This window comes from Ursus arctos, unplaced genomic scaffold (assembly GCF_023065955.2).
Source record: "Ursus arctos isolate Adak ecotype North America unplaced genomic scaffold, UrsArc2.0 scaffold_21, whole genome shotgun sequence".
NCBI classification, from domain to species: Eukaryota; Metazoa; Chordata; class Mammalia; order Carnivora; family Ursidae; genus Ursus; species Ursus arctos.
In genome coordinates this window covers 11,383,883-11,403,635 of record NW_026622886.1, presented here as the reverse complement: position 1 = coordinate 11,403,635, position 19,753 = coordinate 11,383,883, and the positions used below count along the sequence as shown (strand labels likewise).

Here is a 19,753-nt window from a genome sequence, read left to right as displayed (position 1 = left end):
TCCTAGGTATTATTGTGGAAGATGGAGGAATTACCTATCAACTTGTAATTTCCACCCCTAAAACTGATACATGGCCATAGGTCTCTACAGACAAAGCCAGGACATATTTACTGACTTTATTTGGCACGCTCCCTGGCATTAACCTTGGTAAAGGAGAGTTTGCAGTAAGGTGCCTTGTACAGGTATCTATGTACTATGCCGTCCAGAAGGAAACGGTCTCTGGAGTAAGTCAGGGGCAGCTGTAACTGTTACTGGGCAAATTTACATCTCAAAAGGTGATGGCCAGAAGCCAGAGAAAGGCATCCATCCCACTGCCATCTGTGGCCCATGATTTGAAGAGATTCTGCCTTATGGTTTTAAAATCGGGTATAAAAAGAAATGTAGTCTTCAAAGAAATGTCTAAGCGGCTCTGGCAGCCAGCAAATACTGTGTACAAAGCTACGCAGTTTGGGTGGTGCTATTTTCTCTATTTGGTAATTAGTATGAAGGTGTAACAGAAGCTTTATAGGCTTTTCTGATGAAGCTTAAACTAAAACCTGAAGGATGAGTGAGACTTAGCCAGGCACAGGAAGAGAAAGAATGTTCTAGGTAGCAGGAAGTATAAGCGGGTAGAGGCGGCAAAGAACATGGTACAGGAGCCAAGAGACCAGGCTGACTGAGGCATATCAAGGAAGAGGAAGTGAAACCTGGGGAAGTAAGCAGAGTAACATTTCTAGCTCTAAAAGAAACCATACATTAAACCTGAATATTTTTCAGACAATGTAGTATAGTTCCTTAAGAAATATAAATTATTACATAAACATATATAAAGTTGTCTAATTCAGAGAAACCCAAAATATACATTTAGGGTAGCCTAGTTTTTGGTATAGATCTTAACCTGGTATCATTTGATTGATTCAGAAATGTATTTTATCACATAAAGCAACAAATATTGTCTTTGGACTGTTAATAAAATAACTTTCCCTGAAGAGAAAATTTATAGATTTTTAAAATCTTGTGCTACAAGATTTTTATTCTTGGCAAATGTCAGAAACTATTTTTTTTTCATTTATCATGCTCAATTGGTACTCCTGCAGAAATCCTTTTAGTTGGCCCTCATAACTATGTTCAATATGTGTTACTAAAGGTAACTGGTATTCCTTTAACCCACTAAGGCAATCCAGAAAACAGGCAATAAGGCATATTTTTGAGGAAAGGAAAATACTGTATAGGTATTACACTATTGGAGGAAAAGAAACACAAACAGCTTAATACATCATCATACCCAAGTATATGACATTAGGAAGGTAGCATTAAAAAAATAATCATTCTCTCTGGGCTAAAGCATCTCTGTTATAAGGCAATGAGGAGAGAGACAGAAGCTACTAAAGTCCTGTTTATGACTTAGTCACTGAAGCCCGTTTCTCTCTCAAATACTGCTAAAAGCAGTATCTACAAAGTTATAAAGAAAACACTTTCAGGTTAATGTAGGAGCTTATCTACTTAAGTTCCAAGGGAAGAAAACATGACATTCACTGAAATGCAACACAGGCCACGTAAGAAGCCGACGCTCCCTCCCACGTGCATAAAAAGAGAGTATGTGCCCGACACATGCAGAAGGCGAGAGCTCTTCCAGAGGAGCAAGGCCATAGAACCCCAAGTTGACCTGGTTTTACCTAGAGTTTCAGTACTACCAACAAATTACTACATTTAGACATTTGCTTTGGTTTATATTGATATAAATCTTAAAGTTGTCTAATTCCTTATCTTGATATTCAAACATAACCCAATCTTTAATTTTAGAGAAAGAATCTGATAAACAAAGACCAAGCGCTTTTATCAGTTACATACTGATATACTGCCTGGATCAAATGGAAACTATTTCAGAAATACACTAACATGGAAATATTGAAAAGCTTAAAATTGTATCTGTTAACCTAGCAATTCTTTTAAAAATTTATTTTAAGAAAACAGTCATGGATGTACACAAAATTCAGTGAAGTGTAGTTTATAACTGTGAAAAGATGCATATAGTCAAAATGTCCAGTAGAGGATTAAATAAATTATGGTTCAGCCATACAACAGAATAATAAATGAATAAAAATAAAAGACTATGTAATGACCTGGGAAAGATGTTTACAATATATTGTTAAGTGAAAAAAGCAGGTTACAAAACAGTATGCAAGTATGAGCCCATTTTTATAAAAATATACATATTTAGCAAAGTAAAAGGACAAATGATATTTACCAAAATATTAACATTGGTTATTTCAACATAGTAGGATGATAGTTGATTTTGCTTAACGCCCCATCCCTTTTCTTGCCTATCTGAATTTTCTGTAATGAAGATTATTTTTTAAATGGGAAGGTAGTGAGGGAGTTACTAACCTCGGATTATCCCAGATGTGCCCCCAAGGTCTCCAGATATTTCTGTTCAGCCTGTATCTACAAAAGCCTTCCGTTTATAAATTTGAGTATCCTTCCAAGATGACATTTAAATTGTCTTTTAGGCAAACTATACAATAGCAATTGTTGATATTAAAAAAAACCCAAAACATTCAGGTTAATTACCACCAAAAAGAACAAATGAGAAAATACAAATCTTCACTTTAAAAAAGGAACATACTACTAAAGTATACAAAGTTACATTATCTAAGTTTAGTTTATTGCAAAGATCAAGACAGCGCACTAGAAGTTGGGGCTTCTGTTTCACACCATTCGTAGCACTCACTCTCTTCTCCACTGCATTCACTCACCCATGCAGAGAAAGGTCTGTATACACACAATGATGTCTGACGTTTCCTGGTTCCCATAGTATAATTAGGAAACTTGACACTTCAATTAAAAAGGTAAAACGAGGACATTTACCATCAGACTATAAAATTCCTCTTCTGGAAGAGGATACTATAGTATTTGAAGATATGCTTTGGAAAAATCATATAAAAATGAAAGGGCACCATTTCAACAGCATTAGGACTACATTAAACTTAAATGAATTCCAACACTCACTATGTAACTCAGAAATAAATCTGGTCTTAACAAACATTCCAATAAACTAAAACTATCTTACCAGGCACAATGAACAGTGTAAACACTGTTAACGGCACCAAGTTTAATAGGGCGGACAGTGTTTGCTTCTGCCTTCGCACTTCAGTTTTCAATAACATTTTTAAAAAATGGTGCTGCTTAAGCTATGAATGTTTTACAAAAAATTAATTTTAATAAATATGGCAAATGCTAAAAATCTAGCTAGGTTACCATGCAAGATATTATATAACCAAGACAAACTCAAATTTATAATAAAGGCAACTTGCATTCAAAATGAACTCTACCCTTAAATTTTATTAAAAGGGCAAACATCATGAATTAACCCAGCTGCTTACTTGAATTACAAAAGTAACATGATTCAATATGAAAATAAGAAACTGTCTACAAATCTCTGACAGTAATAAATTGCAATATACAATGCATACAGGAGTCATACAGAGCAACAAACTCTCGTACAAAACAAAAATATTTTAATACCTTTAAAATCCAAATTTTTCTTTAAAATCATTCATGAAAAAGATTCTCAAGTCAGAATTAACACCTCAATTAGTCAAGCATCAGGAAGCTACATTACAGCTATTTAATATACAAAGAGACATCTTTTCCCCAGTCACTTCCTTCTAATGTCTCTGTTTCCAGAATCGTACAGACTCTTTTGCTTCTCTCTACTCCCCATGCCACCATTTCTTCAGATCATGAAAACTGAATTTGTTGCACACCAGAAATCTAAGGTCAGAAAATTTAAATTGAGAATTAAAGAAAAAAAATATTTTAAAAATAACATATATATTGTAAAAAAACAAAACCAAACCATGTATATTATAAACATTCAAAGAGTAAAAACAACAGACAATGAGAAATAACTCTACTTCCCACTCCCAGATCGCCATTCTGTCCACCCAAGGGAGCCACTTCAATAATTTCTTATGCATCTTTCTAGAAATCTATGCAAATACAAATATGTGTATACATATTTTTAATCAGTAAGAGAATACACAATTATATATTTTGAGAAAGCAATTTTTAACATCCTCCTTTATCAGGTCCTTAATAATAATACAGTTAATCCTGAACAACACAGGGGTTAGGGGTGCCAGACTCTGCACAGTTGGAAATCCTCATATAACTTTTGACCCCTCCAAAAACTTAATAGCCTATGGTTGACCAGAAGCCTTACCAATAACATAAAAAGTCAATTAACACATATTTTGTATGTTATATGTATTATATACTGTATTTGTACAACACTAGCTAAAGTAAATATTATTAAGAAAACCATAAGAGAAAAACCATACCTACAGTACTGTATTAAAAATCTGCATATTAAGTGGACCAGTGCAATTCAAACCCGTGTTGTTCAAGGGTCAGCTGTAATGTGTTGAAATTAACTAAAAATCAATGGATACAATCAATTTTTAAGATAATTTAAACTACAAAGAAGGTTGCATTTTACCTGTTGATACGACGTCGTATAAACCATAACATTTTGTTGCTGACCATCTGCAGTTATTAAGCCAGCTGGTAACTGGTTCGCTGGAAGACAAAAAAAAAGGTAAAAGCAGGAAAAGAATCGCATCTACTCTCTGGGTCTGAACCTTAAAGTCGTGCTGTTAATGTCTCATTATGATTCTGCCACTAATCAATGTAATCTTGGACAAAATCATAAACCCTCAAATTTAGCATTAAAAAAAAAAAGCTCTGTAAAAAGCACATTTTTTCTATTGCAAGTTTCCAATTTTCTGAATCTTCATTTCTCTGAAATGTACCTGAGCTGACTGCGCATGTGTAGAAATCTGCAGAGACCAGACGGGGTTTCTAATTCAGAAGCAGACCTATACCGTGGGGTTTAGCTGGGATCACACTTAACGTTAACTAAGCAGCATGTATTTTATGTATGAGAAACACAAAATATATGCATGTAAATTTTATATGAGAAATAGAATCACCACAGACCTTTATTTCACCAATTTGACAATATTCCTTTTTTTTTTTTTTTAAGATTTTTTATTTTTAAGTAATCTCTACACCCTATGTGGGGCTTAAACCCACAACCCCGAGATCAAGAGTTGCACGCTCCTCCAACGGAGCCAGCCAGGCACCCGTATTGAATTTTTTTTAAAAACCCTTCAGTTCAAATTTATTTAAATCACAAGATTTTATATTACAAGCTACAATTCTCAATATTCCTATCTCATGTGAATCTTAAACCAAAAACTAGGGGCTATGGAAATCAGAACTATGGGTGAAAGATTATAATGTCTGCAAAATATAAATTTCTACACTTATCCCTCACTGACTTCAAATAAGTAAGAACTATTCAAACTAGTGCTATGTCAAAATACGCAGGGCTGATATTCCAAAAGTACCACTACACTTAGTATTAATAACTACTAACAAACTACATGACCTATAAGAACAAGTTTAGTTGCATAAATGTATCATAACGCTGCTTACTAAATGCTTCCTCCGTAAGTTCTTCACTTAGTCCATCTGTAGCTGTGACTGTTCCACCAATGCCTTTTTCTCCTTTCATAGCCTGGGGAAGGAAAAATCAAAAAAGCAATCACTGGTATTCAAAAGAAACTGTTTTCTAGATGAGAATGCTTATTTCCTAAAATTAGGAGCTCTATTATTACAAACACTGCACAGAGTATTTATTTACACTTCTGGTTAATTACATATGAAGAGACCCTTCAAAATGCTAACGTTTTATATAAGCAGTAATCATCACAAGACAGTGTTAGTAATGACCTAGAAAATCTAAAATATTTATGGATAAAAATAAAATTATTCTAATTCCACACTACATCAAAAGGAAAATAGAAGTCTACTTACAGATGAAGTAGTCTGCAAAATACTATAAATATTCAGCTCATAAGTCTATAAATGATCCAAATTATCATTTAACTGTATATATATATATATATATATATATATCTCTCTCTCAGCCAAATGGGCAGTACTATAACAGCAAGTTTAAAGTCTTAAATTCCTAAATCAAAATTACAGTTTGGACCAAAGAGCTCTAAGTTTCCATCCATTCACTCTAAGGTTCTATGATGCAAAAGATTTGGAAAAGTACCGGAAAGAATGTATACATTCTCTTCCTACTTTAATCATTTGATGATGCATATAACACTAACTCAAGGGGATTCTAACATTAAAGCTATTAAGAAAGTATTCTGAAAGCAATGTGAATCTGACACCCAAGTTAGAGTGTGGAAATAAATATGCTGATCTCAATTTATTCCCACAAAATTCATACCACGGGCAAAGATAAACCCAAAAGGAAATGCAGAAGAATTTAATAAGAAAGGGATACGGTTAGAATTCCCTTTTTCTTATCCAGGAGGCCCCAAGCTTTGAGGTGCTACCTCTTTTAAATTAATAATAACCACAGCATGTGTTACCATTACAGAGTGTTCACTATATGCCAAGCTAAGGGCTATACGTAGATTATTTACTTAGTTCTCTCAATAACCCTGGGAGATAGGTACTATTACTAACCTCACTTTACAGACCCCGAAACCAATGCCTAACGTATTTAAATAATCTGCCCGAGGTCACATGTGGTGGAGCTGGGACTCAGCCTCAGGTGGCTGGAATCCAGAGGCCAGGCTCTCAGTCATTACACAACTATGATGTCATTTGTAACAAAGGGAAAAAGAAAGGACATACTATTGAAATACAGTAATGGAAGTGATTATATACTTCTTCTGATGAATGATACATCTAAAAAGGTAAAGTGAATAGTATATCTGAGTTTCTTAAAAGCATAACGGAAGGCATTTTACTTACCTCTCTGAATTTCTGAAGGTATAGTTTTAGGGGTTCTACGTAACTGTCAAAGCCTAAGGTCGACATGGCGAAGAGAATATCTTCTCCGTTGATTGTCTTCCGTTTCTCTTGATGGCATCTTTCACTTGCTTCAGATGTTATAAAGCTGATGAACTCACTCACACATTCCTGAACACATTCTTTGGCATCTTTTGCAATCTGAAGAGAAAGATCACAGGTAAATTTGCAGGGAATATAACCATCCCCTTCCTAACAACCTACAAAAATAAAAAGCTATTCAGAAGAGTACAAATTTCAGGTCGTGGCTGTTAACATTTCATCTTTGAACTAATATGCTAATTACATTGACATAATGTGTGCTATCAAAATTCCAACCCTTGGAGTGAGATTAAAAGGCAAATACCAGTAAGAGAAGCCTTGACAACTATTCACGGAAAAAAGATATAATTTAAGGAAAAAAGCAATCATTGGATGTCCCTACCATCCCATAAAGATGAAATCTTACTAGCCAAGTGCCCCAAGAAAATCAGTCCCATGGTGTATGTAGTATTCGGTGGGCTAGACTCAGGTATCACTCCTCTGTCCTAGCATTTCCACAAATACGGACACCAGAAAATTTTAAAAAGACAAAACATTGAATTCATGTAAGGCTTACAAGGGAATGGAATAATGACATCTGGTGACATTTTTATTACTGAAGATACCAAGTGTCAGGTACAGGTTTGGAGTTTATTAAAAAGCAGCACACACCTGCCACTTCATTTTAAAAACAATTCTTCTTTTAAGGGTACGGGCAAAGTGAAACTCTGATGAATTAAAGCGTGCAATTCCAAAGCCGCTTCTAACAGAACAGCAAACCCCTTGCTGAAACACACTGTCTTCTACCGCCATGCCTACTGTACATCCCGGAGAGAAGTGAACAAGAGCCGCCAGATAATATCATGCTGGCCGTGCACATAACTTTAGATGTTCCCGTAGCTATGCTTAAAAAAAGGTGAAATTAATGTTAATAATCTACTTTATTCAGCCAATAAATCTAAAATATTATCATTTAAACACAGAATCCATTTTAAAACTGAGGTATTTTCATTCTTTTTTTCATACTAAGCCTGCACAATCTGAAGTATGCTTTACATTCATAGCACATCTTCATTCAGATTCGCCACATTTCAAGTGCTCAATAACCGCGTGGGGCTGGTGGCCTGAGGTACTGGGCCGCGCGGGCCTAGCAATAGAAACAGTAATCAGCAGTTGTGCTTTATTTCCCCTTAAAACATTAGGAGGACCTCTCATACTGGAACTTCTAGGCTTAGCTCTGTATTTTAATATATCTCTTTGTGAGCTTTATTACTTTCGTAAGCACTTTATAAGCTACGAGAAGAAAGTTTATTATGCAATAGAAAATAATATAAAAACGTGGCTTTTAATTCAGACCAAGTGATGAGTAGAGTGACAAGTTTTTTTTAAGTTGGTATAAATAACTGTCTATACGACTGTCTATCTCAAGACAGAACTACTTAAAAAAAAATCATGCCAGTTAAATTTAAATGTACATTAATATTTATGATTATATAAAAATAGTTGCTTCCAAATGTAAGGATTTTTTCCATATCAGTCCGAAATGACCCAATTTTGTTGCAACATGATAGAAGTCACAACTCCATATGCCCACACCTGATGGTTCTGATAATGCACCTGTTTTAAAATTTTATTTTATTTACTTCAAGTGGGGGAGGAGGAAGCGGGGCGGGGGCGGGGGGACGGACACGTGGGAATTGCCAATGGAGTCCTGCTCAGTAACTGAGTGTGTAGCACTGAAAGAGCTGCTGACTTGCTGGAAGGCTGAGTGGCTGAAATCGATAGCTGACTGTGTTCAGGAAATACACACTCACGTAGGTCTGCGCTCCCCTCTCCCCTGGAAAAAGAAACCGTGGTAAAACTTCTCCTGCGCATTACCTTTCCTGTTTGAGGTATGGCATTTTTCATTATCCTTGCTACATTTGCAATTGGAAGATAGATATCTTGTTCTCTGAAACTTTCTTTTGAGCCATTTGTGTCTTCATGATCGTTCATGCTGTCCTCAGTATCTAGAGAAATAAAAATGACAGGTTTAAAGTTCCTCATCATCTTTACTTCAAGATAGAGAAGACTACCTGAAATGATCTAAGATAAGAACCATCCTGGTTCATTTCCTAGTCATTTTTAGGGAGGAGGATAGCAGTTCCTTCACAATTTTCTCACAGCCATAACCGAACCTACTCATTAGTTTCAAACCCACTACCTCAAATCCTTTTTTCCTCAACTCTGCCCACTAAAACCTCACCTATCCGTTCTCAAAAAAGCTCAAAAACATCTCCACAGCACCTTCAGAAGTGATCTCTCCTTTCACAAAATATCACAAAGTGCTGCTTCTCCGTGTCTTTTCCGACATACTTTATAATTCTTTTTATTTCTCATCCTATTAGATGTTTGCTACCTTAGGCCAGGGATTAGCTCCGTGTACTTCCTCGAACTTGGTATAGCATCTTCCACAGAAGAAATACTCATATTTGTTACATAACTTAGCTAGAAAACTTACAGATTACGATCTATGGTTCCTTGCATATTGCCAGATTAAGAGGTTATACTATACAAAGCCAAGTTTATATAGAATGGAAAAAGTGGACTTGAATATTACTGACCCAATTGGATTAATACTAATGTAGTAAGTTTTTGAACAAAGCTGTAGCACTAATCCGACATTCTTACAAAAGTGAATCCTCAAATTATATAGACTCAGATATAACTGAAGCTTTCACAGTACCAGTAATATCCTTTTTAACTAAAGGCAGTATCCTGTAAGTCATACGTACTCTTTCTATGTATTAAAAAAAGAAAAGCGGGGCGCCTGGGTGGCTCAGTTAGTTAAGCATCTGCCTTCAGCTCGAGTCATGATCCCAGGGTCCTGGGATTGAGCCCCTAGTTGGGCTCCCTCCTGGGTGGGGAGCCTGCCTCTCCCTCTGCCTGCTGCTCCCCCTACTTGTGCTCTCTCTCTGTCAAATAAATAAATAAAATCTTAAAAAAAAAAAAAAGGCACTTAAGCTGATTCAAGTTACAATTTTTTTTCAAGTTACATTTTTACATGTATCTGTTTCCAGATGAAGTAACTAATCACCCACCCCCAAATGCCTCCTAAAAATATATCTCAGGGGCGCCTGGGTGGCTCAGTTAAGCATCCAACTCTTGATATCAGCTCAGGTCTTAATCTCCGAGTCGTGAGATCAAGCCCTGTGTCGGGCTCCGTGCTGGGCATGGAGCCTGCTTGGGATTCTCTCTCTCCCTCTCCCTCTGCCCTCCCCACCCCTGCACACGAGCTCTCAAAAAAAAAAAAAAAAAAAAAGTATGCTTTTTAAAGATGGCTCCACACCCAGCATGGAGCCCAATGAGGGGCTTGAACTCACAACCCTGAGATCAAGATCTGAGCTAATATTAAGAGTCAGATGCTTAACCAACTGAGCCACCCAGGTGCCCCCGAAACATACTTTTCTAGAACTCTTTTCTAGAACTCATCACTCTTTTGATGACTATTTCTAATAAAAAAACAGCCTTGTTTTAGACTATCACTGAACTCTGACACAAGATTGCTAATTTTCCTGTAAAGACAAAAGTAACCTGGAATATCACTTTAATGTAATTTTCACTAAGTTGTGTCTACTGGGGAATGCTTTAATTGCGGCTTTCTCACCATCATGAGGCTGTATCACATAGTGGCTTCCTCCGATGTAGTCCGCAGAGATGCCTAGCTGAGAAGCATCTGTCGTAGCACTGTCGCCATCCATCTATGAGGAAAGAAGTTTTGCAATACTCTTGAATAAAACTTGTCTAAAAAACATAACAGAGTCAATGCTCATAAACTGTCATAGGATGGGTCAATTAATTTTCAAGGCATCAAGCTTATTAAAAGATAACATTTGTATCTCTTGATTTGGAAACCTTTTGATAATTTTCCAGTGATTCAAGATTCCCCTGCCTACCCTCTGTGGGTGATAAGCATTAAGATCAACAGGGAAACAAAACAAGGAAATGAATCTAAAACACACACCTCTTTCTTTTCAATTGCATCATCTTCACATATAGTGCAGACAACCCTGACTTACAACCTAGCTTGTCCCTGGAATGACAAGCAAAGCCAAAGTCAGCTCAGTAGTCACCTAAAAGTCACCAATTTCCGTCACTTTCCTCTCTCCTGCTACAGCCTGATGGTCCTACACAAATCCTTTTGCTCCTGCTGCAAACTTTCTCTGCTCACAGTTCCAAAAGAGCCAGTGTCTTAGTTCAAACTGCTGTTTGCTATGGGAAGCATGTAGATTCCTTGCACAAATCTGGGCCCGTGCAACCTGAAAGCACACCCATACTTTGAACAAGCCTATCATCTCTAATTCTACTCAACAGTTCCCCCCCTCACCGCCCTCAAACTTCAGATTCTTTAGAGAAAAAAAGGAGAGGCCAGGGAGATTGGAGATCTGCACATAAAGACAGTAAAATTATAACCACAGACAAGAATGAGAATTAAAATTACTATTTTAAAAGAAACCTGCTTAATTTTAAGTTTGCTCAGAGCTATAAGAATTCTAAGAGGGAAAACCTAGAGAAAACTGAACCATAAGCCCTGAACTGTCTCCACTCCATTTCACCAACATGGCAAATCCTGGAAGTCTTTCCAGGCTAACTATTTGTGTGTGGAAAATTTGTAAATCCATTACCTGAATAAAAAGCATAGCAAAAATTAAGCACAATCGATACACGCTTCGAGGCCAAATCAAAGACACTTGATCCCACATGTTTATCAGGGCGAGACCCTGATAACAAGTTTAATGTTATTAACTGCACCCTTTAAGTCCTTGTGTAGCACGTCGTGTCCTCTGGCTCTGCTGGATTTTCATCTACTAGTAAAACAGGAGGCTAGTTTCCAAGTCTTCGATAATATGGCATTTCCTTGATACATCTGTTGACTGTGGTGTCTAATTATTTGTAGATAAAGATACATTTCCATCATCTATATAGTTTTCTAAGGGGCTAGAGAATAGAATTCACCTCCTTTAATAATGTTGATACTTCTGAGTGGCTTCTAAAAGGTAGTAAACGACAGTGAGCTCTGATTCTGACTCTCCTGCTGATCCCCGAAAACAGCATCCCTATCCATTAAACGTACTTCTATATAAAATGGAAATAGTATCCCCTTCCCCATCTTAAACGCCTAATGTGAAACATTACCCAAAAATAAAACACTATTTTAATCCTACAGTGCTAACAAGGTACTAGGAGAGTGGTCTTTAATAGATATGATGATGGAGTTTTTAGCCACGGAAGACAGCTCAATCAGGATCGCTGTGAACGGACTAGTTTTTACAATGCCCTAAGGGAGAGTAGGGAGATCAAGGTTCGGGAGAAAAGACCAAAGTGGTTGTTTCAGCACCTACGACTGGAAACAAATCTTTGTTGGGGCGGGGTGGGGACGTGTATGTCTGGGAGATCAATTAATTTATAAATACAGCATAAAAAAAAGTACTAAAGGCAAAAAGTTTAAATCACATTATCTTGTCTTGCACTGGAATTAGCAGCAAGATTATCACTGGATTCACAGCATGAGCCTCTAAACCTCAGTCTTCTAAAAAATACCGAAAGTATTTCAGAGATGTCAGAATGGAAGAAAGGGAAGCTGCCAAAGAGCTGTGCTCCGCGCAGTGTACGCCGGAGACAGACAGCCCGTCCTCCCTCCTCGACGGTAAGCCGCACGTGGGAGGCTCAGCTGTGTGTGTCTTTGGGTCTGCAAGTCGTAGCTCTTCTGTCATTTCATCACACCTCTGTCTTTCTCTCCTCGGTCTTTCTACCTTCAAATCCTGCCCCATACTTTAGTCCCAGTGTTCTCCCATCCTCCTGAAATCTGCAAGCCCAAAATTAGTGTCCCCTTCTTTGAATCCCCAACGCACTTAGTAACAAATTAAGCCTCATCTTTGATGCTTACAATATGCCAGCCACTCACATATATAATACGAGTGGGGAAAGGAGGCAGGGATACTTGTTGGATACATCCCAAAGGCTTTTTCAAGGTCTAAAATGCCTATAAAGATATTCAAAATAGGCTAGAGATGTTAAGTAAGCCAGTCAACAAATATTTACCAAGTAAGCATCTGGTATTTATCAGGTCTGTGCTATCTGCTGGGGATGCAGCCTAGTCAACAACATAGACAAGATCTCTGTCCTCATCTTGCAGGGAAGACAAGTATTACGTAAACTAGTGGCAGGGGAAAGGAGTGGGGACTGTAGTCTATTAATACTTCCAAGGCACAGGCTCTGGAATCCTATCACCTGGTTTGAATTCCTTCCTACTTACTTGCCATGAGACTTTGAGCAAGTGGAATGAGACAGGACTTACCATGGAAAGCCTCAGCATAGTATAATAGGAGTACTCAGTAAATGTTATATATAGCTTTTAAATAATTACAGTCACCTAATTGCTAGTGCCAAATGCTAAGGAAAACAAAGGTGTTCTGTTATATGCTTTGAGAGCTTATTGCACCCACACGAGTCTGGGGAGTCAAGAAAGCGGTCACAGGAAATGACATTTAAATGGAGACCAAAAGATAGACAGAAATCAGTCAGGCAAGGACAAATGGGAAAAGAATGTTCCAGGCAAAGGAAACAGGAATCTAGTACTGGTGGACTAGAATGGACTAAATAGAGGCTAGATCAAGCAGTGCCTTATGGACAAGAGCAAATCAAAGGGGAGTTTTAGCAAAACCGTGCAAATTAGACTTCTTCTTTAAAAGGTCACTCTGGCTAGAGTCCAGTGTAGAAATGGACTGAGGGGAGCAAGAATGGGGGCAGAGGACCACGAAGGACCATGAGGCTGCAGTCAGAGCATGAATTCAGGCAATATGATGAACACTCCTTCTCCAGATCAGTCCAGGACAACAGCAGTGGAGATCAAGGGGACGGGAAAGGGGCTTTCAGGAGGTCACATCCACAGACCTGGTGACTGAGTGAACATGAACCACAGGAAGGACCGCGGGCATGCTGCTGGCGTTCTTGCAGCTGGGGAGATGGGCGGGGGGGGGGGGGGGGGAAGGCAGGGCCTGGGAGCGCTGGGCAATGACAGCCAAGCTACAGCTGGTGACCACAAACGTGCAGTGCCACCAGTCATGACACATCACATCGTAGCTGGTGGAAGAGCAGAGAAGCTAAAGTGCTGGGCCTCATCCAGACAACGAAGAGGGAAGGGCATGCAGAGAGGGACAAGACAATGGCTAAGATGACGAATCATTAGAGCCAAGAGAACTGATAACTAGGGATAAGGAGTAGTTCAATCCATTAAATTAATGTTATTGACTATTCTGATTACTTAGCTGAACTGCTATTCTCTAAAATATTATGTGAAATCAATGGTCAGTTGGCTAATACATTTTATTCTGTAATTCTGTGATGTAGCAGTATTAAATTATATTAATAATTTGCTGCACAAATGTGGGAAATAGTTCCCTCTTTAATATGTTTAACATTTATTGAATACTTTCCAAATATCTCATGCCATGTTCATGACCCCGTGAAGCAGATGAGAAAACGGAGGTTACAGAAGGCTAAGGACCTGCCCAAAGTGGCAGAGTAAATGGGATTTAAGTCCAGAGTCTCAGATGCCAACTACTTTCCAGTATCTGTTCCTAATAGCTTTTCCTATAGTCCATAAGCCTAAATCTTTACTTTGCCCTCTCTAAGCTCTAGGTCTAATGACTGTATATTAAAAACATTTAAAGTCGCTTCTCAAACCAGGACAATAGCTGCAGGATGTAAGCAATGCACGTGGTTCGGGGTTCAGTATGAAAAGCACAGGCCCACAGGACAGACCGCCCGTGTTTGAGGCTGGGGTCCCCACTTACTAGCTGTTATGTCTTTATTTACTATCCTCTTAGTGCTTCAGTTTTCCCATTTTTAAAATGGAGTTGCTAAGAGAAGTGAAGTTATTATATAAAAAGCACTTAGCAAAGTGCATGACACGTAATAAGAACTCAACAAACATAACCTAGTATTATTTTTGTCCCTTCAAATACAGTTCTCATCCTTCTTTCTTTCCAGGCATGGTTTTCTTTCTCGCATAACCCCTTTCACCTGTTCTCTGGACCAATTCCTTTTTATCTCTTTGAGGGTAAGAAATAACACAAAGATTCCTCACCTCTAATGGCTCTTCCATCCTCCCTGACCAGCTGCTTCACTCTTTCTTCAACATGCTTAGGCTCCCTCACTCAACACACAGAAGTACATACAGACCCGTAAAACCGTAATTCTGCTCCACACCCCTGGCTAGCTATCACCCTCACCCTGACAGTCCTCACGCATCTCTCCATTCCTATTTCAGCTCCCTGGCACATGCTTCTCCACCCCTCCAGGATACTGAAACCGCTCTTGGAAGTTGCTAATAATCTTGCCTTCATTCCTACTTGGCTGTTCTTGGTAGTGCCGGCCACTCCGGACCCCACATTTATGCATGAAATTCTCTTCTCCCTTGATTTCCAAAGTGATATCCCTTCCTGGTTTATTTTTTCCTCCCCACTTCCCAATTGTTAGTTTCATCCAAGGTTATCCTTTCCTCTTTCTTCCCTCAGTCTCTTAATGAACTCGTTAAATACCACTTCTATGTTAAAAGTTCTAAATCTACAACCATATCCTGCCTGTCACTCCAGCGAGCCATGCCTGTAGAAGAACATCTCTGATGTCCCATCACTGCCAACTTAAGATTTGGAAAAATGAAACTCACCCTCCCCATGTCCTGCAAGGAGGCAATGGATGAGAGCTCCTGCTCTGCTTTCCAACTACTGTGATCCCACCCGCCCAGGATAATTATACCAGTGCCATCTAGATTCTTCTATCTCCTCCAAGTTCCACCTAAGCTGTTACCTCTTTTAATAGTTTCCTGGCTATGTCCTTCCTTTCTCTACTGCCACTACATTACTACCCAGCCTACCAGGGTACCTACTGTTTTAAGACGGATCTCACTCCAACACCATTTCTATAGCTCCTGAACCTAGAACAGTTCTAAAAGTCTTCAGCATCAAATCCAAACTTAGTTTTTCCATGGCTTTTCATGAGTGGATCCCCCACTTAACCTAACTAAATTTGTTTCCAACTCTATCTTCAGGGCTGATAAAAATCTTAGTCGCCAGAAAGCACCTTATTTAAGGATCACCAGGTACAGCTCTTTTATTTTAGGACTGAGGCATGAGTCATGGCTCAAGGAAGTTGTAACATGCCTGACATCACAAATACAGTAGCAGATCCAGAACTAAGCATCCAGACAGCAAAACTGGTATCTCTCACTAAATTATCCTACGAAGTCTCCACTTGGACAATGCAGATGTACTCCCCATCCCCTGAACAACAGTTACTCATCCCTGCCTTCAGCCTTTAGCTTTCAGTGATACCCTCCATCTATCCGAATCCCACACATCCTTCAAGGCTAAGTCCACGACATTTGCAACTACCCGGGCCTCCTATACCCACTGGTCTTTTCATCTCTGCTACCCTGAGAACCTGCGTTTCCCATTCTGTGCATAATTGTCCTCTAAGCATTCAGTTCGACTGAAGCCCTTCTAGCAAAACAGACAGCCTCTTAAGAGCTGGGACAAGCTTTTTATCTTGTAGCCTCCACAGCACTTAGGGGCCCACAGGAAACAATACAGGCAAGTCACTAAAAAAGAAAGAAGCAACAGGAAAGAGTGAGTAGGGGTACTGTCTGTCTAGACTTGAAGGGCATTCATTCTACTTGGGATCTCCAATACACATTAGGCATAATTTTGTTTCCAGCTAGTCACTGTCCAAATCTAATTAACAACCAAAATGGTAAAACATACTTACCGTCATGAAATACTGTCAGAACCGTGTTGTCAGTGGTGTTCAGGAACACCTTTCTAAAAAGGGGTCTAATCTTCGCCCAACTTCAACCTAGAAGATAAACATCTATTAGTAGTAACAACGTATTGCCTACAGGCCCTCTTCCTAGTAAAAATTTAAAAGGCGCGTATAATTTCACCTACTATTCTTATTCAACAGAGTGCAAAAAACCAGGTGCCCAATAAAGGTTTCTTAAATTGGCAGATATATTTTGGAGACCTTGCAAAAAAGGAAATTCTATGGCAGGGAGGAGCTGCTTTCCTAACATAACCCTGAATTTAGTCATGTTCATCATAAATATTCATCACAAGACCCCAAATTACATGCACGAGACCAAAATTTCCACATCTAAATTATTCAAAATATTAACAACCAAGACACAAACGCCCCAACTTAATTTTTCGGTGATGATTTTCTTAATGCGTTAGAGTGAGATTTAGGAGTCCAAAAGCTCAAAAGGGGAGAAGAATATCTCAGAATACAGTGCTTTTAAACACCTCAGATTATACCAAAAAGAAGATATATGCTGCCCAGAGAACATACATGGAACACGATTCGGACCTTTATTTATCATTTTAAAGAACCACCATTTTGGACTAAAATTGCATCTGAATAGCACTTCATTTTCACTGTAAGGCCTAAATAGCTGAATAAATTGGTATCAATTACAATGTTACAATCTCCATTTCTCATTTGCTCTTTTCCTTTTTTTTCAAGTGAAGCAATTAAATTGGGGGGGAGGGGCAAAGCAAAAACATATCCTTTCAGTGTTAATTTTAAAGGAAGAGAAAATAATGATATGCATTCGAGCATGAAATCTAGTAAACAGAAGAAAAAACTGTAGCCACTGAATTGAATTTTTTTAAATGTCAGTCCAGGCAGCAAAGACTGGCTGACATTGTCTACTCTGCTATAATCTTAAAAGCAATGTCTAATTTCTTTTTAAATATTGCCCTCTTTCTAACCCCAAAACTGCCCGGAAGATTCCTTCCTTGTAGCTAGAAGCGGTTTTTTAAGGGTGTCTTTGAAAAAGAAAATCCTCAGTACACTTAAAATAATGGAGCTATATATATTTATGTACTTTGCTTGGGGGGGGGGCACACCTCACCACACTCTCTCACCCAAATAGTTGACTCAGTATATATTTAGATTCAATATATTAAAGATAAACACTGTCACCTCATATGGTACATATTTTCCTGAAGGCAGGTTAGGATATATGTGAAAGCTCAAGGGAATGCATACATCTGTTTAATGTTTGAAGAAATGCAAATTTGTATCCAAGAAAAGCAGCAGACCCTTCCTCCACCCTCCATTCTTTGGCATCAACAACCAGAGTTTTGCATCAATAGAAGCCTTAAATTAAGCTACAGGAGCAGTGCGGGGAAGGAATAATTGCCTTTTAAGGAATTCTGGTTAAACTTTCAATACTTTACAAATAAAACCCTTATTTATTAATGCCACTTATATCGATCAGTTTATCTTACCACTTTATTTTGCCGATTCGTTTCCAAACTAAGAAAGCCCAAACCACCCCAGTGATTCGTGGCACGAACCATGGCACCGTGGACTCCATGCGGGTTAGTGGGATGCTATTTTTTTTTAAGGTCGTATGCTACCTAACCTTGTTTAAATTGTCTTGTTACAGTACTTTGGGCAAGATTACGACTTGTGGGTGCTCTGTAATTCTTTGTTCTCGAAGACTACTGCTCCTCAGGCCCGGCAGATCCTCCCCGCCTCCCACCGAAGATTAAACCTTAGTCCAATCCGAAAGGCTTCCTTCCCACCTTCGGGGCAAGTCCAGGGACCGCAAGCCGCCAGATGGCTGCATTCTTTACGTGTAAGCCAGACTGCGGGGAAACCAGATCCACTCCTTCCTCCCGGGGACCTCGCTTCCTCCCCACGAAGGTGCGCGGGCTGGCCCCGGCCCCACCGCCCGGCCCGGCCGACTGTCAGTCTCGCCGGTGCGGGGCGGCCGCCCCTGGCGCGCATCCCCCGACTCGCCCGCCCAGGCCCCGGGCCCGCGCCCAACGCCTGCCGGCCGCCCGCCCGCTCGGGGCGCCGGGACAGACAAAGCGGCCCGGCCCCGCCATGCCCCCTCGGGCCAGCGGGCGGGAGGGGGGCGCCCCTGGGGACTCCGCGCGGCAGCCCGGCCAAGGGCGCAGGGTCGGGGCCGGGGTCCGGGGCAGCGCCCCCCGCTCGGCTCCCCGCACAAAATGGAGCCGGCCGGGGCGCCGCCGAGAGGGGGCCCGACGGTGCCCCGGCGCCCCCTCCTCGGCCTCGGGCCCGGACCTCGGCGGCGGCGAGCAGGAGGCGGCCTGGCCCGCGTCCCGCCGCTCCTCGGCCCGGCGCACAAAGAGCCGCGCCGCGGCCCCGCGCCCGCTCCCCGGCGGGGCCCGCAGCGGGAGCGGCCTCGCAGGCGCCGGCCCGGCCCCAGCCCCGGCCCCGGCCCCGGGCGAGAGGGCGGGCGGGAGGGAGGCTAGTGGCCCCGGCCGCGGCGGCGTTGGCGGCGGGGACGGCGCCGGGAGGAGACGGACATTTCATTCGAGCTAAAGTGGAGTCGGTTTAGGAGCGATCATTGGCCGAAGCGAGACACAAACCTCCAATGCAGCCCTGGTTGGCTCCCGTCTCCAATCGGCTGTTTGGTTGGACAGAAAATGGCTGCGAAGGAACCAGTCCCAGCGCGGAGCTCCGCTTCCAGGACTCGGCCTCCCCTCCCTCCGCCGCGGGCCGCTTCCCTCGGCGCGACACCCTCCCTCCGCGCCTCCCGCGTGCCCGCCCGCCGCGGCCCCGCCCCGGCCCCGCCCCCGGCCGCGGCCCCGCCCCGCCCCGCCTCGCCTCCTCCGGGTGTGCGGAGCGGCCGCAGCAGCGGGATCCTGCAGAAAGGCTGCGGGCCGCGGCGGGCGGGCCCTGCGGAGGCTGCGCGGCGCCGTCCCGCGGCCTTCGTGCTCGGCGGGGGCTTCCCGGGGCCGGGACTCGGGCACGCTCTTGAGGTCTATGCGGGCTT

General features: G+C 40.9%; 1 protein-coding gene across 2 annotated transcripts; it reads right to left on the bottom strand.

Annotated features, from left to right (window-relative positions):
- Window positions 1–1,907: 1,907 nt before the first annotated feature.
- Window positions 1,908–19,499, bottom strand: NFYB (nuclear transcription factor Y subunit beta). Of its 2 annotated transcripts, none has more exons than XM_026499775.4 (8): window positions 19,347–19,499; window positions 16,711–16,797; window positions 10,550–10,643; window positions 8,782–8,912; window positions 6,826–7,023; window positions 5,482–5,563; window positions 4,481–4,560; window positions 1,908–3,753 (listed from the first exon to the last, which is right to left on the bottom strand). In XM_026499775.4, exons 2-8 carry the CDS (start codon window positions 16,714–16,716, stop codon window positions 3,721–3,723), a joined length of 624 nt encoding a protein of 207 aa, XP_026355560.1. In that variant the 5' UTR covers window positions 16,717–16,797; window positions 19,347–19,499; the 3' UTR covers window positions 1,908–3,720. The 2 variants fall into 2 exon arrangements, with proteins under 2 accessions (XP_026355560.1, XP_026355561.1); XM_026499776.4 differs by lacking the exon at window positions 19,347–19,499 and adding an exon at window positions 18,534–18,739.
- Window positions 19,500–19,753: the final 254 nt, after the last annotated feature.